Here is a 16,319-nt window from a genome sequence, read left to right on the forward strand (position 1 = left end):
TCATTAAATTAATTAATATTAGGTATTATTAAATTAATTAATATTAGAATTTAGTTATTTATTTATACAATTCATAATAAACCACTTAAACTTTATTATATTAGAATAAATATTACAATGTTTTCTACATACCGCATAATCTTTCTTCTCACTTTCTTAATCAAATTATAGCCTCTTAATTTTTTTTCCTTAATTTCTCTTCACAACTAGATAATACATAGATACATAAATAACAGTACTATATTATAATTCTCAGTGAAACGATATTTACATTCTGTATACAAGAGAATCTTATTTTCCATGTTTGATTTGAGCCCAAGAAACATTTGGACGGCCGTAGGAAAATAGTAAAAGTAAAACCAATCATGGTCTAATCATTGTTTTGTAACCTTTTTCAGTTTCCTTTATATAAGATCTATCTATGTCTGATTTTACATATGATAATGAATTTCAGAAGATTTTACTTTGATTTGGTCGGAATATGGCAAATATTTATATACATTAAAGATTCAGGTTGCTTACGTAGCTCACTAGTCCCAAAAAGAATTAAATAATACATGCAATGATTCTTCTCGCATCTAAATCTTCTCACGAGACTGAAAAAATTGAACATATCTAATTGTCTCGTGAATTTAAACCGACGGTAGCATGCTTTAGTTTGTTTATATTTGTTTCGTCTAAAGATTGAATATATGCACTTCCATAGTTACTTTAATATAATCTTGGGCGGCTATTATATAAGTGGACAATGCAATACCCTCCCATTTGAATATACATAATGTCGGTTAACTTGATTAATATTTTAAACTAAAAGTTTTATCAATAATTATTACTAATGACACCCGATTATGATTGACCAAACAATATATCTTTTAACCTCAGTCGTAAGGATAGATATGTAACAACATGGACTTTAGTATAACTTTACATCAGTAACTCGTAATAAACCTACACCAAGTAAAATTTGGTGCATTCAACTAGTTTCTCTCAATCAAGAAAACAGAAAAGCAGCTGGAAAATCAACCACCAAGCATATCATAAGGGGTCTCAACCTTCATTCAATGTTGATCCTAACTACTTTCTTTGTTCTTCCACTTTGATCGGTTCCTGTTTCATGATTTGATCCAAATCCTCTCCCTCTTCCAGCATTCTCCCAAGATGGAACTGCCCAAACCTGGTTTCTGTTCTGCTCACTACCACTAGAACCTATAACAATCATATGCTCAAAATTTAGGTAACGCTTTATATTCATGTCAAATATTGTACTGATACGAACATGGACACAACACCATTTCAAATTCAGAAAAACACGAATTCATAAAGTTAGCGAACATAAATGCGACAGATATACATATGTGAGGGAAATTCAGAAACTCGGTTTGCACATTTTGAAGTTTAAGACTTTAAGGGCTAAAGTACATAAGCCTAAAGTTCAGAGGTGAAAAGTGCAATTAACCCTTGCTTCATACAAAAAAGCATACCATATATTCATAAATATAGCTCAAGCTCATCAAACACATGTTTCGAAATAGGGTAACAATGCATGGTCCTAAATTAGGTTCAAACTATTTAGCATCATGATTCTAGCCAGTAATAGCCACATTACAGCAGCATACAACATTATAGTAAACATAATTTTCCTAGAGTTTTCAAAACAACAGATATTGAGCTGAAAGAAACTTGATTATATCAACTGGAAGCATACAAAACTTACCCTGGTTTGAGTGGTTTCTATGCACATCAAATCCACCCTTCACACCATGCTCCATATTTTTTCCTTTCCAAGCTTCCTCGAAGCCGGCAAGCTCATCTGCAATGTCAAGAAAAAAATACATATATATTCACAAAAGAAAAGCCTCGCTACATGTGAAATTGTCAAATACAGCAGGAACAAACCTTCCTCAAGATTATGCAGTGTCTGTTTGGTGTCAAGCTTGCCGTCCGACCCAAGCTTCCTCAAAAGGGAATGACCCTACATAAGAGACGCAAAGAGTATAGTCTCATTATTTAAAACACTAACAAATTTGTTTGATTTCTTTTCATACAAATGCACATCATAACAACCACATGACACAAAGCTAAACAAGGTTACCCAACTGATGAATTTCAAAACTCTTTGCAAACTCAGTTTTGGAACCTAAACTAGTAAAATTGAAAAAATTTTCCATTAACTTCGGAGTTTGAAATTTAACAATGTGACACTAGTAACTGCAGAATGCATTTTTCTGGCAGTCATATTTACACACCTTATCATGGATTCCTCTGCTTATCCTATGTGAAGCCTCCCCTGTTCTTGTGTCGGCTTCTTTCCTTTCCTCAATTATCGCCTAACTCACATTAACAGAGATGACATTAGTTCTAAACCATAATCAACGCAACAAACCACCATGCGAGTAAGTTACATACCCCGTCCGTTCCTGTCCTTCTGGTTCTAGTTGAAGTATAATATGCACCATCCACGCCGCCATACGTTACTCTGCTTGTCTGAAAAGAAGCACTGCGAGATTTTGGAGGTTCCACCTTGTAATGATCATTCTTGTAAGTTACATTACTCTGCTTTTTCTCTAATACATAATCAACAAATTAGTAAGTACATGTAAGTGAAACATATATGCAAGTTAAACAAACAAATAAGTCTTGTCCTACTAAGTAACATCGGTTCTATATAACGAAACAAATGATCTATTTCAAAATAACCGTCATACAACCAAAAACACATTGATAAAAGTACTAGACAGATATTGGTAGCAACTAACATAGACAGAATTACTCAAAAATAAGTAAATGCATCTAATTAATGAATATTGAATCATCAAATATTAAATTAAAGGTGTCACTGAAAACACTAATTAATATTATCTTGACAAAAAAGAAGCTACTATAGTGAAACTTCACTGTTTTTGAAACTTCACAAATATATTAAAACAGAGGAAGTATATAATAATATATATAAAACGGTTCCGCTACGTTACCAACAGCATATCTGCCAACTTCTGCCAACTCTTATTTATAATTGTGTTTCATGGAAGTTTGTTCATGGATGTGTCTAATAAAAATGTCTTTTTTGTAACTGTGTTTAATAGAAGTGTCTTTATAGATATATTTTCTGGATGTGTCTCTTTATACATGTATTTAAAATATATTAATTATTAGACACATCTACGAACACACTTCCATGAAACACAAATATAAATAAGAGTTGACAAGTTGGCAGATAATATGTTGGTACCCTATACTTTTCCTATATAAAATTACCATTATCATCATCATCTGGATGCTCCACAGAAGGTTCCATGGTTGATCTATGAATGTTCTGATCAGGGAAATCACCATTTCCCTCTTCATCATCAGAGCCTAATTCCTTTATGACAACTCCTTTTTCTTTGCTTGGGTTTTGCTGCATTGTGGTTCTATTACTTGGACAAAAAAAGCTATCAAAAGGGTCACTGAAAAAAGGATCATCAAATGGATCTCTGCTTCCAAACACACTTGGCATCATCATCATACTTCTACCGAATCCAAAATCTCCAAACCCATATCTGGATTCAAAAATATTATCTCCAACTTCTCTACCCTTCTTCATACTCATTATAATCTAATCTTCACAATACAAAGCAACAAAAGTCCAAGAAACAAAAATTAAATAAACACAATCACGCAGAAGTTTGTAGCCAAAAAAATTCACCCTTCTGCCACTCCTAATATCTAACATCTAACATCTAACATATATATTCATAAGATAAATATTTTAAACTACACAAATTGCATGTCTGCACGTAATAAATGGTTTGAATAGATTAACACATTGTATAATTCAGTTTAAAATTTCATTTATTTATAATTTTGGATAAACCAATAGGTTATGATCACAAAAACATCAAATTAGATTAAATTAAATATTATACATAGCACGAAATCGAGGATGAAATTATTACCTCAATAGATTGAGTCTTAAGATTGAAGGAGGGGAGAAGACAAAGAAGTGAAAAACGGAACAATCTACGCTATTCTGTTGGATTGTAATTTTTTTTTTTTTTTAAGATTTGAAACTGAAGGGAAACAAAAGGGGCCAGTTTATATGTTAGAGGCACATCACGGAGAGAGTGACACGTGTATTTATTTCATTTCATTTGGCGAAAGCTAGAACCTTCTGGCTCCCTCTCTTTCTTCCTCACCGGGTTCAAATTTTAATACGTAGCTAAACTTGTAGCATGTTCTTGTAAGTTGCAACTTGTAACACGATGGCAATTAACATTTAATGCATTTTCTTTTTTCTTTCATAATTTTAAATTTGTTCTTTATCAAGTGATTCTTTTTGGTATTAGAATTTAAGTTTAGTTTTAATGTATTTATTATGGTGAAAATCTATATGCAGTTATTTTGATACGAAGTTGATATTTAAAAATCGTTAAATAATTCAATAAATTTGATTGAATAATCATTGAACGGTTTTCAACAATCAACTTCATATTAAGACATTTCTAAGTCTTCACCATTTATTATAATAATATAAAAATTGTTTAAAGTATGATTTAATAGAAAAATAATTAAATGCTGAGAAAAATATCAAAATGAAGAGGTTTCACAGGATACAAATAAATGGAAATACTGGAGCGATTTTCTCGAGTGTTGGAATGTTATTTGTAAATAAATGTTAATGTCAACATTTATGTTGAATTCAATTATGGAGGAGTTTTTTACCCCCCCAAAAAAAAAAAACTTCCAACTGCTTTGTACTTTTGCAATGATTAAAAAATTGTCACGTTTTAATTTTTAAAATAAAATGATGATAGATATTTGTTTATTTTTAATATTAATTATTTGAATATTTTATTTTACTTAATAAATATGTTACATTTTTGGTAAAAAATTTCTTCCTCATATTTGTTGCCATTTGATTATACAAAGTTAAACTGGATAATTTTCCATTTTCATCGTAATAGCAGATCCAAATTCGCAAGCTTAAAAAACAACGTTTAAAAGTAATAATTTATGTGAATATAAAATGTTAAATATAATAAGAAGACAAACTCGTTAAAATAATAACGACCATCTGAAGGAATTAATACAACCGTTAACCTTTTCCTTCTAAAATCATAATCAAAGATAATCATTACTAAGCTAAAATTCACGGAATTGGATTAGATTTCAAATTTCCAATCAAATATATGAAAGCTAAAGAAAAGAAAATTGCATTACCTGTTGAACATTTCCTAACATTATGAATTAACTAAAAAAAACAACAATGGCTCCCTCTTCAAAACACACCAACAACTTGCACCCCATTGCTCTCTCCTTCACTTCAACATTACACAAGCATCCATTTTGAAATGACCCCATTTTTTTTTTCTCTAAATAATTGATGCTAAGTGCTTATGCCTATGAATTGCTAGGAGCTCAAATCAGATATACTTTACAAGTTACATCTCTGTTAGAGACATAAAAGTAGACAAGGGTTGTGGAGTTACCATGTCATTTTGTTACATAATGTGCAAATATATTTAGCTTCTTTCTGTTTTCTTAATAACTATTGGGAATCAAAGTCTGGTTTTGATGGATAATCAAGACCTTGTAGTGCTGGCATTTTTCGTAAATCTTCGTCTGAATATGCAGGGATGAACCAGTATTTCTTGTCCATCCCAAATACCTGATACCAAAGCAAAGAAAAAACAGAATTTAGCTTCAACTTACTACATATTGTTTAAGAGCTTTCTACAAAGAACTTTCTATTGAGGAATAAGCGCACTGCACAACTGTTGAGGAACTTTCTACAAAGAACTTTCTAGGTGGATAATCAAGAAGAAAAATATCATGGTATAAACATTGGATTAGAACATATTCAGCATACTTACGAAGAAAGCAACTTAATCAGAAGCAGAAGTGGAAGCAACAAATAAAATAAGAAAAGGCTGACATTTGTTTTCGCTCTTGTAGAGCCCCATATCGATGAGTTTGACAAAAGCTTCCTACACTACTTTTTGCCTAAAGCATGGTTTTGGGATTCTAAAAGCAAAGTCAAACATGTTATAAGTTCAAATGGTATTTAGCACTGCTACTTAAGACCCAAAAAAAAAAGCTACAACAATCATTTGTAGTTACTATAGTAAGGATATTGACAACATTTATGTCAGATTTTAATGCAGTGGGTACTGAATAAAGAACATCTAATGATTAAAGTATATTTAGAAGAAAGAATTCTGAATATAATATCACACACAAACCTGTTCAAAATTTTTTCGACGGCCAAGATCATAACGCCATTTTGGAGTTGTTTTCTTCTCATATGCCTGCTCACAACAAGAAATAAAGTTCTGTCAGCTATACATAACCCAACTTTCATACATCAAAAAAGAAAGAAAAGCATATGAAAGATTTATATATTATCACAGCCCACATAAAATAAACAATATTAATTAATAAAAGAAAAGGATCTACATTCATACAGCACAAGGATCTACTTTCCCAAATCCAAGAAGCAAAATGCAAAAGAAAGAGTTTACCTCAATAGTTGTTGTATTAGCAGCCACCAATGATATGTGCATGATTAGAAATCCCATGACACTCAATGCGAAGGCCAGATTCAAAACTGCAGTTAATCCAGCGTTATAAAAGTTCACAGATGGAACGTAAAACAAAAGCAGTGTTTTGAAACCCTACCAAAAGCAAGAAAAGTTGTAGCAAGAGATCCAGGTGTTCCAGGAATTTCTCCATCACTAAAGAACGCTATGAAATGTGGCAGTAGGCATGCAGTCACAAGACTCGTCTCAAGAAATGTATAGAACTGCACCAGTAATTGACCCGATGAATTAACCATGATGTGCATTTTGCAATTTAAGCCACAAATAGAGAACAAATAATCCACAACCACTCATGTGAAAAGTACAAAGACTAACTACACGTCAAATGCAAAGTTCATACCGACAGCATAGGTAAAGAAACTCACAACTATAACCTTTTTAAAGTATCATTCAATCATTGCCTCAACTGGCGAATTAGCTACAGTTCATGCAGGACAGGACACTTGTATAAACTAAAGCACATAAGCCAGAACTAAAATGACATTTCCATTATCTATCCAGTAGGATTAGACTACAAAACTGAAATTATAAAACGTTCAGCTATTCCAAAGGTAGAAATTAGCCTAAGCCATGAATATAGCAATAAAAGTAACAGTCCCCTTTTAAATGTTAGCCGCTTTGCGTTGTAATAAATATGCTCCGAATTTCAATCCACATCAGTCTAACATTATTGTGCATGAATATCCCCTATGACAGTCCAGAATAAGAGCAACAATCCAACTTTAATAGCCAAAACTTTTATCTGTTTTAAATTTCAGTGTTATGCAATAGAAAAGGAAATTTCAAAGTAATAAAGGAGGTCAAAGTATAGTGTGTGTTTCTATGTTCTACGCTAGCATAGCTTATGAAAGTGTTAAAGATATCAAAACACCATCCTAGCAAGCCGGAAGCAATAGCTAGATAACAAGATAATAAATAACTCTAGTTAAGGCACCATACCAAGAAAAGGAGGAAATACTTGTAATTTAGAGCACCAACACAGTTAACTACCCAGACGCAATGGTGGTCCATCTTCAGCACACATCGTCCACCTAGTAAAAATAAATAAATAAATAAATAAAACAGAAAATGAAAAGACATCATCCTGGCTCGGCATTGATGTGGCAGTACAAATATGGAAGATTTTGTCCAAAAACTCACAAACTGAACAATGATGGCATCGAGGCGGCTTGAGCTGGTTGCACTTCCGGCAGTAACGGACACGTTGACCAGAAGGATCAGATTGCAGATTACCAAACTCGGAGGCAACCAATGGATCGTCCTCTCCTCTTTCCTCATCAATTGCAGGCCTCCAGTTTGGAGGCACACTTCCCGGATCCGTAAATACGACAGAAAAGTAACTCCACAACAGCATAATCAACTGCATATCATCAAACAATTTTCAACCACCACATTATTTTTAAGCTAAGATATTTCATTAATCCATCTAACTAACTAAATAAATCAAAACACAAGCTATACACATTTTTGTCAACTTGATGCAGGGTTTCCAAATCAACAGTAAGCTGAAGATATCATACAAATGGGTTCCATTTAATAAAGTAACAAGCATTTTTTATTCCATCCTCTTCCCAAAAAACTCAACTTTTCAGTTTCATCTACCAAACAACACAGTCTAAGCCATTCACTGTACCAACATATCGATCCCTATTCCCTAAGTGACAACCATTTGCTAATTGCAAGTTATAACAAGCTGAGTTTCAAAATTAAATTAGCAAACATCTCATCCTGAGCTAAAAAAAGCTCACATTTTCAATGAGCTTTAGCTCAAATTCAAACAAACACAATTTTGAAGGCAAAAAAGAACAAAAGATGTGGAATTCAGGAATTGAAGTTTACCAAACCATGAAACAAGATCAGCACTGCGATGGCGAGAAGACAATCAAGGCCTCCAGCAGACAACACAGGACCGTAATTGGTCAAAACAACAGCATAATAAGTAACACCAACAACCCCAAGAACCAAAAGTATCATGATCGAACCCAAGCCTCTGAGGGCGGTGCAGAACTTGAACACGTTCCAAGCCATTGTAGCTCCAGATCTATGCATAATCGAGGAGCGACAGTCCCAGCGCGATTCAACACCAAAGATCTTAACTTTCCGATAATCGGAGCCACCCCAGAATCGGAACACGACCCGATAGTGCTCAAAAAAATTATAAAAATAAAAAATCAGCCGCTTTTTTGCACCCAAAAATAACACATGGCGAGAAAGTAGAAACAGCGTTGCTCCGACACCAAGAGAATGGGAGCTGTGTTTGTGTCGGTGAGTTTGGTGAATCTAGGGTTTATGGTGAATTGGGGCGAGATTTTCTGTTTTCCGTGAAGAAGATTTGAAGAAAACACACCACAGAGATAGATGCTATTATGAGACGAAAATGGTAAAATTTATTTCTTTTATTTTTGTATTTTCTGTTATTTATTTGTTGGGAAATTATTACAAGGACAGAGGGATTTTTATGTGCTAAAGTTGATCTCTTATTTATTTTGGTGATAAATTAACTATGATGATGATGTTTTTCTCAAACTAATAATATCCATTGTTGTTACCAAAAATGAATAATTAAGAATTCAAAAGTAGAAGCTTTTTACTGTAGTACAAAACAAGATAATATTTTTAACTTTTAAATAATATTAAATAAAAATAACAATTTAAAATTTTCTACTTTATTATTAGGTTTTTTTTTCAGACAAGGTTAGTAAGAGCTTATAATAAAGTGATTAGTTGTTTAGTAATATTAATTAGAAAAAGTATAAGTAAACAATAAAAATATTAAACAATATAAACAATAGATATATCGGATGTTTATTTTACTAGTGTACGGATGATTATTTTTATATTAAAATTTAAAAAACTAATTTAAAAGTGTGGTATATTTTAATTTAATTAATAATTATTCATATTGTTCAACAAAATTATTATCTCCCTAACACTTCTCAATTAATTATATCATTGGTATCTAGTAGTGGTTGTTGATAACTAATAATCAGTGACGGAATACCTAATTAGTTAATTACGGCTTCATTTTGGTCAAAGAATCTAGAAGGAGACTTGGATATAATTACATTACTTGAAGTACTCAAAATTATATGACAAATTGAAATTTTCAAAGCAGTGTGGAAAGTGACGAAGGAGTTTTCATTGGGAAAAACCGTATAATAGTGTATGTTTGGGAGATAATAGCTTAGATGGGTTCATATTCACCATCTTATTAAAGTTGGGACATTTTTTCAAATTTAATGTGTGTTTTAGAGGTATTAAAAAGCCTTAAAAGGTATTTTAATCTCTAAGTATTTTAAAATAGAGTATAGTATTTTTTTTCTCAAAGATTAGAGTAAGTCTTAAATTTATTTTTAATACTTTAATCGTTTTATTTATATTTCTAACATTTTAAAATCATATCAATATTATCTTTTAACTGAATATAAACGTAAACATCAAAATGCGACTCTAAAAAATGTATCCGTCACATAACTCTCCAAACTCAGATTTATAACTCTCGCAGACATAAACCCTCATAAGAGAATAACCTTCCTTTAAATTATGAGTTTATTATGATGGATATTTGACATTCAAAATTTAGATTTAGTATAAATAGAAAATAATAAATTTTTATGTTAATTAGGTCAAAATCTAAATCATAACGAATTCATTTCAACTAAGCAATGCAATTGAGAAGAAAAGAGTTTAAAATATATCTTCCATATGCATATGTTCTTATTATCCGATCGGAAGGCAAAAGAAGGAGGAATAAATGTGATTGAAACCTATGTATTCTGAAATGTTCATGAGCTTTTCCCTCGCAATATACCTCACCACTCCCTTCTTCTGAATTATTATCATGTTTTGTTTTTGTGTTTTGTGTTTTTTTCTCTCATTTGATCTTTGTTTAATGTGTTTTCTGCATGCTACTCAACTCAGTACAATTTTAAAGAAAGATATGATTTGATAAAATTCACAAAGATAATACAAAAAGTTAGTCTTTACGTTCATCTTCGCATTAGTCCTGATGTCTATGTTAAATGAAACTTCGAGTATTTTTTATTTTTCACTACTACTTTTATAATTTTTAATTTAATTTAATCTATTATTTTTTAATTGTATATAGAAGATTTCTTGTGTTATTGAAATATGCTCTAAGAATAAGCTTTAAAATAGACAATAAATCTTTTAAAGTGTGCCACATAATTAAATTCAACATTTTTTTTTTGTTCTAATGAATTAAACCAATTGAGAACTTGATTTGCAAAGAACAATACAAGAATTTATTAGAAGAATGTAGGAAAAAATGTTTGCTTCTTTAGCTGCTTTTGAGAGAGCTAGACATGGAGCTTCTAATACGGTATGTTTTATTATTTTATACTTTTTTTCATCTTTGATAGAATCAAATAGTTCAAAAATATAAAAGAAATGTTATTGTTTAAGTAATTTGAGCTAATGCATAAATGATTTGATAGAAGTTTGAGCTCAAGGAGGAAGTTTTAGTTTTCTTAGTTAAGTATTCTTAGTTAAGTGTTGGTTTTCTTGATGCATTAGAATTTTCTTTAGTGTATTTAGCTAATTAGCTTATTCTAGTAAATATTGAGAATTTACTCTAGTGTCCGTTCAAATATGTTAGATTTATAGATGTTATTGAAAAGAAATAGCTATTTTTAATGTAGAAGATTTAAAAGATTAGGGTATAGATATCAAACTGATTGAGAAGTTTCTATTTATAAATTGAATGCATTAATTAATTGAGTATGCTAAATAAAACCACTAATACACTCATATACTGATCTGCATTGTGAAAAGGATGAAAAGCAAATGAAATAATAACTGTTTTGTAAACATTGATATTTGATGGATCTTTTACCTGGATGATTCTAGCATCAATTTTTGTTATTTTTGTTGGGTTTTTTTTCTCTCCTTTGTAAGGCTCAAGTCCAACATTTTGGGGGTGTATTCTTGCACCCTAGTGTCACAACCCTAATTCAGTTTTTTGAGGTTTTTTGAGAGAGAGAGAATAGCCACTAAGTGAGAGAGAAGAGAGAAAAATAGAATTCCCATTTTTTCCCAAAGCAGTAAATTTCAAATGGAAGTTTCTCAGTTGTTCACCGTTGGATCGGCTTGAAATTCAAACTGCGTGTTCCTATCATCTTGTTCTTCATTCTGGTCGGTGGAGATGTTGATTGAATGTTTGCCGTAGGAGAAATTGGCTTCGCAAGAGAGAAATTAGGTTTCCCGTTTTTACACAGAGCAGCAATCTTGGAATGATAGTTTCTCATTCTTTCACCGTTGGATCGATGTGAAATTTGTACTGTAGATTCTTCACATCTTGTTCTTCATTCTTAACGGTGAAGATTTTAATTGGAGGTCTTCAGTGGGAGAAATTAGCTTCGACATCAGCTCTATTTTTTTGGGTATATTTCATCTTCTTGCTTCTTATTTGTGAGCTTTGGTGCTTTGATGTTTTGGCTGGTTATATGCATATTTTTGTGCTTTGTTTGAGACTCTCTTGTACCTCATTTGATTATAGTGGAGCTATTTCATTGGTCTGGACGACCCGTGGTTTTTTACCTCTCACATTGAGAGGGTTTTCCACGTTAAAATCTCGGTGTGTTCTTGTTATTGTTTTACTTGCTATATTTGCTTGTTATAGTTGCTGCCATATTATGTTGTGAATGCTTCCATATTGTTCTTGTGTTGGACATTTGTGTCGTTTCCGCTGCTAGGCTCTTTCATACTAGTATAAGAGCTTGTTGGTATTTTTCTGGGCTTGTGATTCTGTGAACAATGGAAGCTAATACTAATACTAGTAGGATGATCACTCTTAATGGTCCTAATTATGATTTGTGGAAGTCAAAGATGGAAGATTTGCTTTATGTCAAAAATTTTCATCAACCAGTTTTTGGTACAGAGAAGCCTAATGATAAGTCTGATGATGATTGGACTTTGTTGCATAGATAAGTCTGTGGATATATTTGGCAGTGGGATGACGATAATGTGTTGAACCATATTATTGGAGAGACACATGCTCGAACCCTTTGGATTAAGGTTGAACAGTTGTATGCTCGAAAAACTGGGAATAACAAGATGTTTTTGATCAAGCAGTTGTTGGCTTTGAAGTATACAAATGGGACATCAATGACAGATCACTTGAATAATTTCCAAGGAATTATGAATCAGTTATCTTCCATGGGCATCAAGTTTGATGAAGAGGTTCAAGGATTGTTACTTCTTGGCTCCTTACTAGACTCGTGGGAAATTCTTAGAATGTCATTGTCCAATTCTGCTCCTGATGGTGTAATCTCTATGGATCTTGCCAAGAGCAGTGTTTTGAATGAAGAGATTAGAAGAAAGTCACAAGGTACATCGACTACACATTCAGATGTTATTGTTTCTGAGTTTAGGAGGAGAAGCAAAAGTCGAGGTCCTAAAGGTAGAGATCAAAGCATAAGCAAGTCTCGAGGAAAGTATAAGAATATTGAGTGTCATCATTGTGGTCAAAAGGGACATGTGAAGAGATTTTGTTGGCAGCTAAAGAAGGAGAAAGTCAAGGCAAGTAAAGACAAGAGCACAAATAAAGATGATGGTAACAAGGAAGACAAGGTTAATGTAACTCATGATGATTTTGTTGTTGTTGAGGAGTTTGAATCTGTTAACCTTGTTGATAATAGCACTAGTTGGGTGATTGATAGCGGTGCTTCTATTCATGTTACATCTAGGAGGGATTTGTTTACGTCCTATACTCCTGGTGATTTTGGTGATGTGAAAATGGCTCATCAAGGTGTTGCAAAATGTGTTGGTGTTGGACAAGTTTGTTTAGAAACCTCCAACGGTACCAAGTTGACTTTGAAGCGTGTGAAGCATGTTCCATATATTCGGTTGAACTTACTTTCTGTTGGTAAGTTGTGTGATGAAGACTTTGATAGCTCATTTTCTCGTGATAGCTGGAAGCTCACCAAGGGTTCCATGGTTGTTGCTAGAGGTACAAGACACTCTACTCTTTATTTAACTCAAGCAAAAATTGTGAAAGATGTTGTTAATGCTGCTGAGTTTGTTGATGAAACTAATTTATGGCATAAGAGATTATGTCATATGAGTGAGAAAGGCATGAATATGTTATCCAAAAGGAATCTTTTATCTGGTTGTAAGGTTGCTTTGCAAAAGTGCAATCATTGTTTTGCTGGAAAACAAAACAGGGTCTCTTTTAAGAGCCATCCACCTTCAAGGAAGCCGGAGATACTTGACTTGGTGCATTCTGATGTATGTGGGCCGATGAAGACAAGAACACTTGGAGGGTCTATCTATTTTGTAACCTTTATTGATGATCATTCTAGAAAATTATGGGTTTACACTTTGAAGACCAAAGATCAAGTTTTGAATGTGTTCAAGCAATTTCAAGCTTCTGTTGAAAGAGAAACTGGGAAGAAGTTGAAATGCATTCGTACTAACAATGGTGGTGAGTACTCAAGTCCATTTGATGCTTATTGTAAAGAGCATGGTATAAGACATCAGAAGACTCCTCCAAAGACTCCTCAGTTGAATGGCTTGGCTGAAAGAATGAACAGAACACTGGTTGAAAGAGTTAGGTGCTTGTTGTCACAATCTGGATTGGCAAAATCCTTTTGGGGTGAAGCTTTGAGCACTGTTGTTCATGTCTTGAACCGGACACCATGTGTTCCCTTGCAATTTGAAGTGCCAGAGAAGGTATGGTCAGGTAATGATGTTTCTTATGATCATTTAAGAGTCTTTGGATGTAAAATTTTTGTTCATATTCCTAAAGATGAGAGATCTAAGCTTGATGTAAAGACTAGGCAGTGTATTTTTATTGGCTATGGCATGGATGAGTTTGGTTACAGGTTTTATGATCCTGTTAACAAGAAGGTGATTCGAAGTAGAGATGTTGTCTTTGTTGAAGACCAAACATTGAAGGATGTTGATCATGCAAAGAAGCCAATGGTTCAGCCTAGTAATGATTTTTCTGAGATGGATATTACTCCCTCTATGCCTATGGTAGAAGATGGTAGAGTTGAAGCTCAAAATAATGAGCATGATACAAGTGCAGGTGAAGATGAAACAGTTGATCCGATACTTGATGAAGTTGGTGATGATGATCAAGATGAAGAACCAGCTTTGGAAATTCCTGCAAATGCACTCATAAGGTCTACAAGAGAGAGGAAGCCTTCATCAAGGTATTCTCCACGTGAGTTTATTTTTTTGACTGATGGGGGAGAACGTGAATGCTTTGGAGAGGCTGTTGAAGATGAAAGCAAAGCTTAATGGCTTGAAGCTATGCAAGAAGAAATGAAGTCCTTGCTTGAGAATGATACCTATGAGTTGGTGAAGCTACCGAAGGGTATGCGAGTTTTGAAGAACAAATGGGTATTCAGAATCAAGAATAAAGAACACAATTCTAAGCCTAGGTATAAGGCTAGATTGGTTGTTAGAGGTTTTAGCCAGAGAAAAGGTGTTGATTATGAGGAGATCTTTTCTCCTGTTGTGAAGATGTCATCCATTCGTGCTGTGCTTGGATTAGCAGCATCTCTTGATTTGGAGATTGAGCAAATGGATGTGAAGACAGCTTTTCTTCATGGTGATTTAGATAAGGAGATCTACATGGAGCAACCGGAGGGCTTTGTTGTTAAAGGAAAGGAAGATTTTGTGTGCAAGCTTAAGAAGAGCCTTTATGGGTTGAAGCAAGCTCCAAGACAGTGGTACAAGAAGTTTGAATCTGTTATGGGGAAGCATGGTTATCGTAAGACAACTTCAGATCATTGTGTATTTGTGCAAAAATTTTCTGATGATGATTTTATCATTCTTTTGCTTTATGTGGATGATATTTTGATTGTGGACAAGAATGCTTTGAGGATTAATGAGTTGAAGAAACAGTTGAGCAGGTTCTTTGCTATGAAGGACTTGGGTCCTGCCAAACAGATTTTGGGCATGACTATTACTCGTTATAAAGATTCCAAGAAGGTTTATTTGTCACAGGAGAAGTACATAAAGAAGGTGCTTCAAAGGTTTGGCATGAATGATGCCAAATGTGTTGCTAGTTCTTTTGCTCCTCATTTTAAGTTGAGTACCAAGCAGTGTCCAACCATTGATGAGGAGAAACAAGCAATGAATGAAATTCCTTATGCTTCAGCTGTTGGAAGCTTGATGTATGCTATGGTGTGTACTAGACCAGACATTGCTCATGCGGTTGGTACAGTGAGTCGTTTTCTCTCTAATCCAGGTAAAGAACATTGGAATGCTGTTAAATGGATTATGAGATATCTCAAAGGTACAACTAACTTGAGTTTGAGTTTTGGTGGTGAGAAACCTTTGCTAGTTGGCTTTACTGATGCAGACATGGCAGGAGATATTGATTCTCGAAAGTCTACTTCAGGTTATTTGGTCAAGTTTGCAGGGGGAGCTATTTCATGGCAGTCAAGGTTACAAAAGTGTGTTGCACTTTCTACCACATAGGCAGAGTTTATTGCAGCAACTGAAGCATGTAAAGAGTTGTTGTGGATGAAGAAGTTTCTTGCAGCACTTGGTTTTAAGCAAAACCGTTATGTCTTGTTGTGTGATAGCCAAAGTGCTATTCATCTTGCCAAGAATTCTACTTTTCATCCAAGATCTAAACATATCGATGTTAGGTATCACTGGATACGGGATGTGTTAGATTCCAAGTTGTTGGAACTTGAGAAAGTTCACACTAATGACAATGGTGCTGATATGATGACAAAAGCATTGTCAAGAGAAAAGTTTGAA

The 16,319-nt window shown here is 33.4% G+C and overlaps 2 protein-coding genes across 3 annotated transcripts; both read right to left on the reverse strand.

Annotated features, from left to right (window-relative positions):
* Positions 1-846: 846 nt before the first annotated feature.
* Positions 847-4,182, reverse strand: LOC112752989 (uncharacterized). 2 transcript variants are annotated; one of them, XM_025801583.3, is made up of 7 exons: positions 3,936-4,182; positions 3,256-3,600; positions 2,407-2,564; positions 2,247-2,327; positions 1,897-1,972; positions 1,715-1,810; positions 847-1,206 (listed from the first exon to the last, which is right to left on the reverse strand). In XM_025801583.3, exons 2-7 carry the CDS (start codon positions 3,587-3,589, stop codon positions 1,055-1,057), a joined length of 897 nt encoding a protein of 298 aa, XP_025657368.1. In that variant the 5' UTR covers positions 3,590-3,600; positions 3,936-4,182; the 3' UTR covers positions 847-1,054. The 2 variants fall into 2 exon arrangements, with proteins under 2 accessions (XP_025657368.1, XP_025657369.1); XM_025801584.2 differs by having other exon boundaries at positions 3,256-3,595; positions 3,936-4,159.
* Positions 4,183-5,113: 931 nt separating this feature from the next.
* On the reverse strand, positions 5,114-9,083 carry LOC112753025 (probable protein S-acyltransferase 14). The gene is made up of 7 exons (XM_025801586.3): positions 8,418-9,083; positions 7,719-7,938; positions 7,518-7,609; positions 6,658-6,781; positions 6,501-6,586; positions 6,222-6,287; positions 5,114-5,647 (listed from the first exon to the last, which is right to left on the reverse strand). The coding sequence occupies exons 1-7, from the start codon at positions 8,625-8,627 to the stop codon at positions 5,528-5,530; spliced, it is 918 nt and encodes a 305-aa protein (XP_025657371.1). The 5' UTR covers positions 8,628-9,083; the 3' UTR covers positions 5,114-5,527.
* Between the last annotated feature and the right edge of the window lie 7,236 nt (positions 9,084-16,319).

Source organism: Arachis hypogaea, chromosome 2, assembly GCF_003086295.3.
Source record: "Arachis hypogaea cultivar Tifrunner chromosome 2, arahy.Tifrunner.gnm2.J5K5, whole genome shotgun sequence".
Classification (NCBI taxonomy): Eukaryota; Viridiplantae; Streptophyta; class Magnoliopsida; order Fabales; family Fabaceae; genus Arachis; species Arachis hypogaea.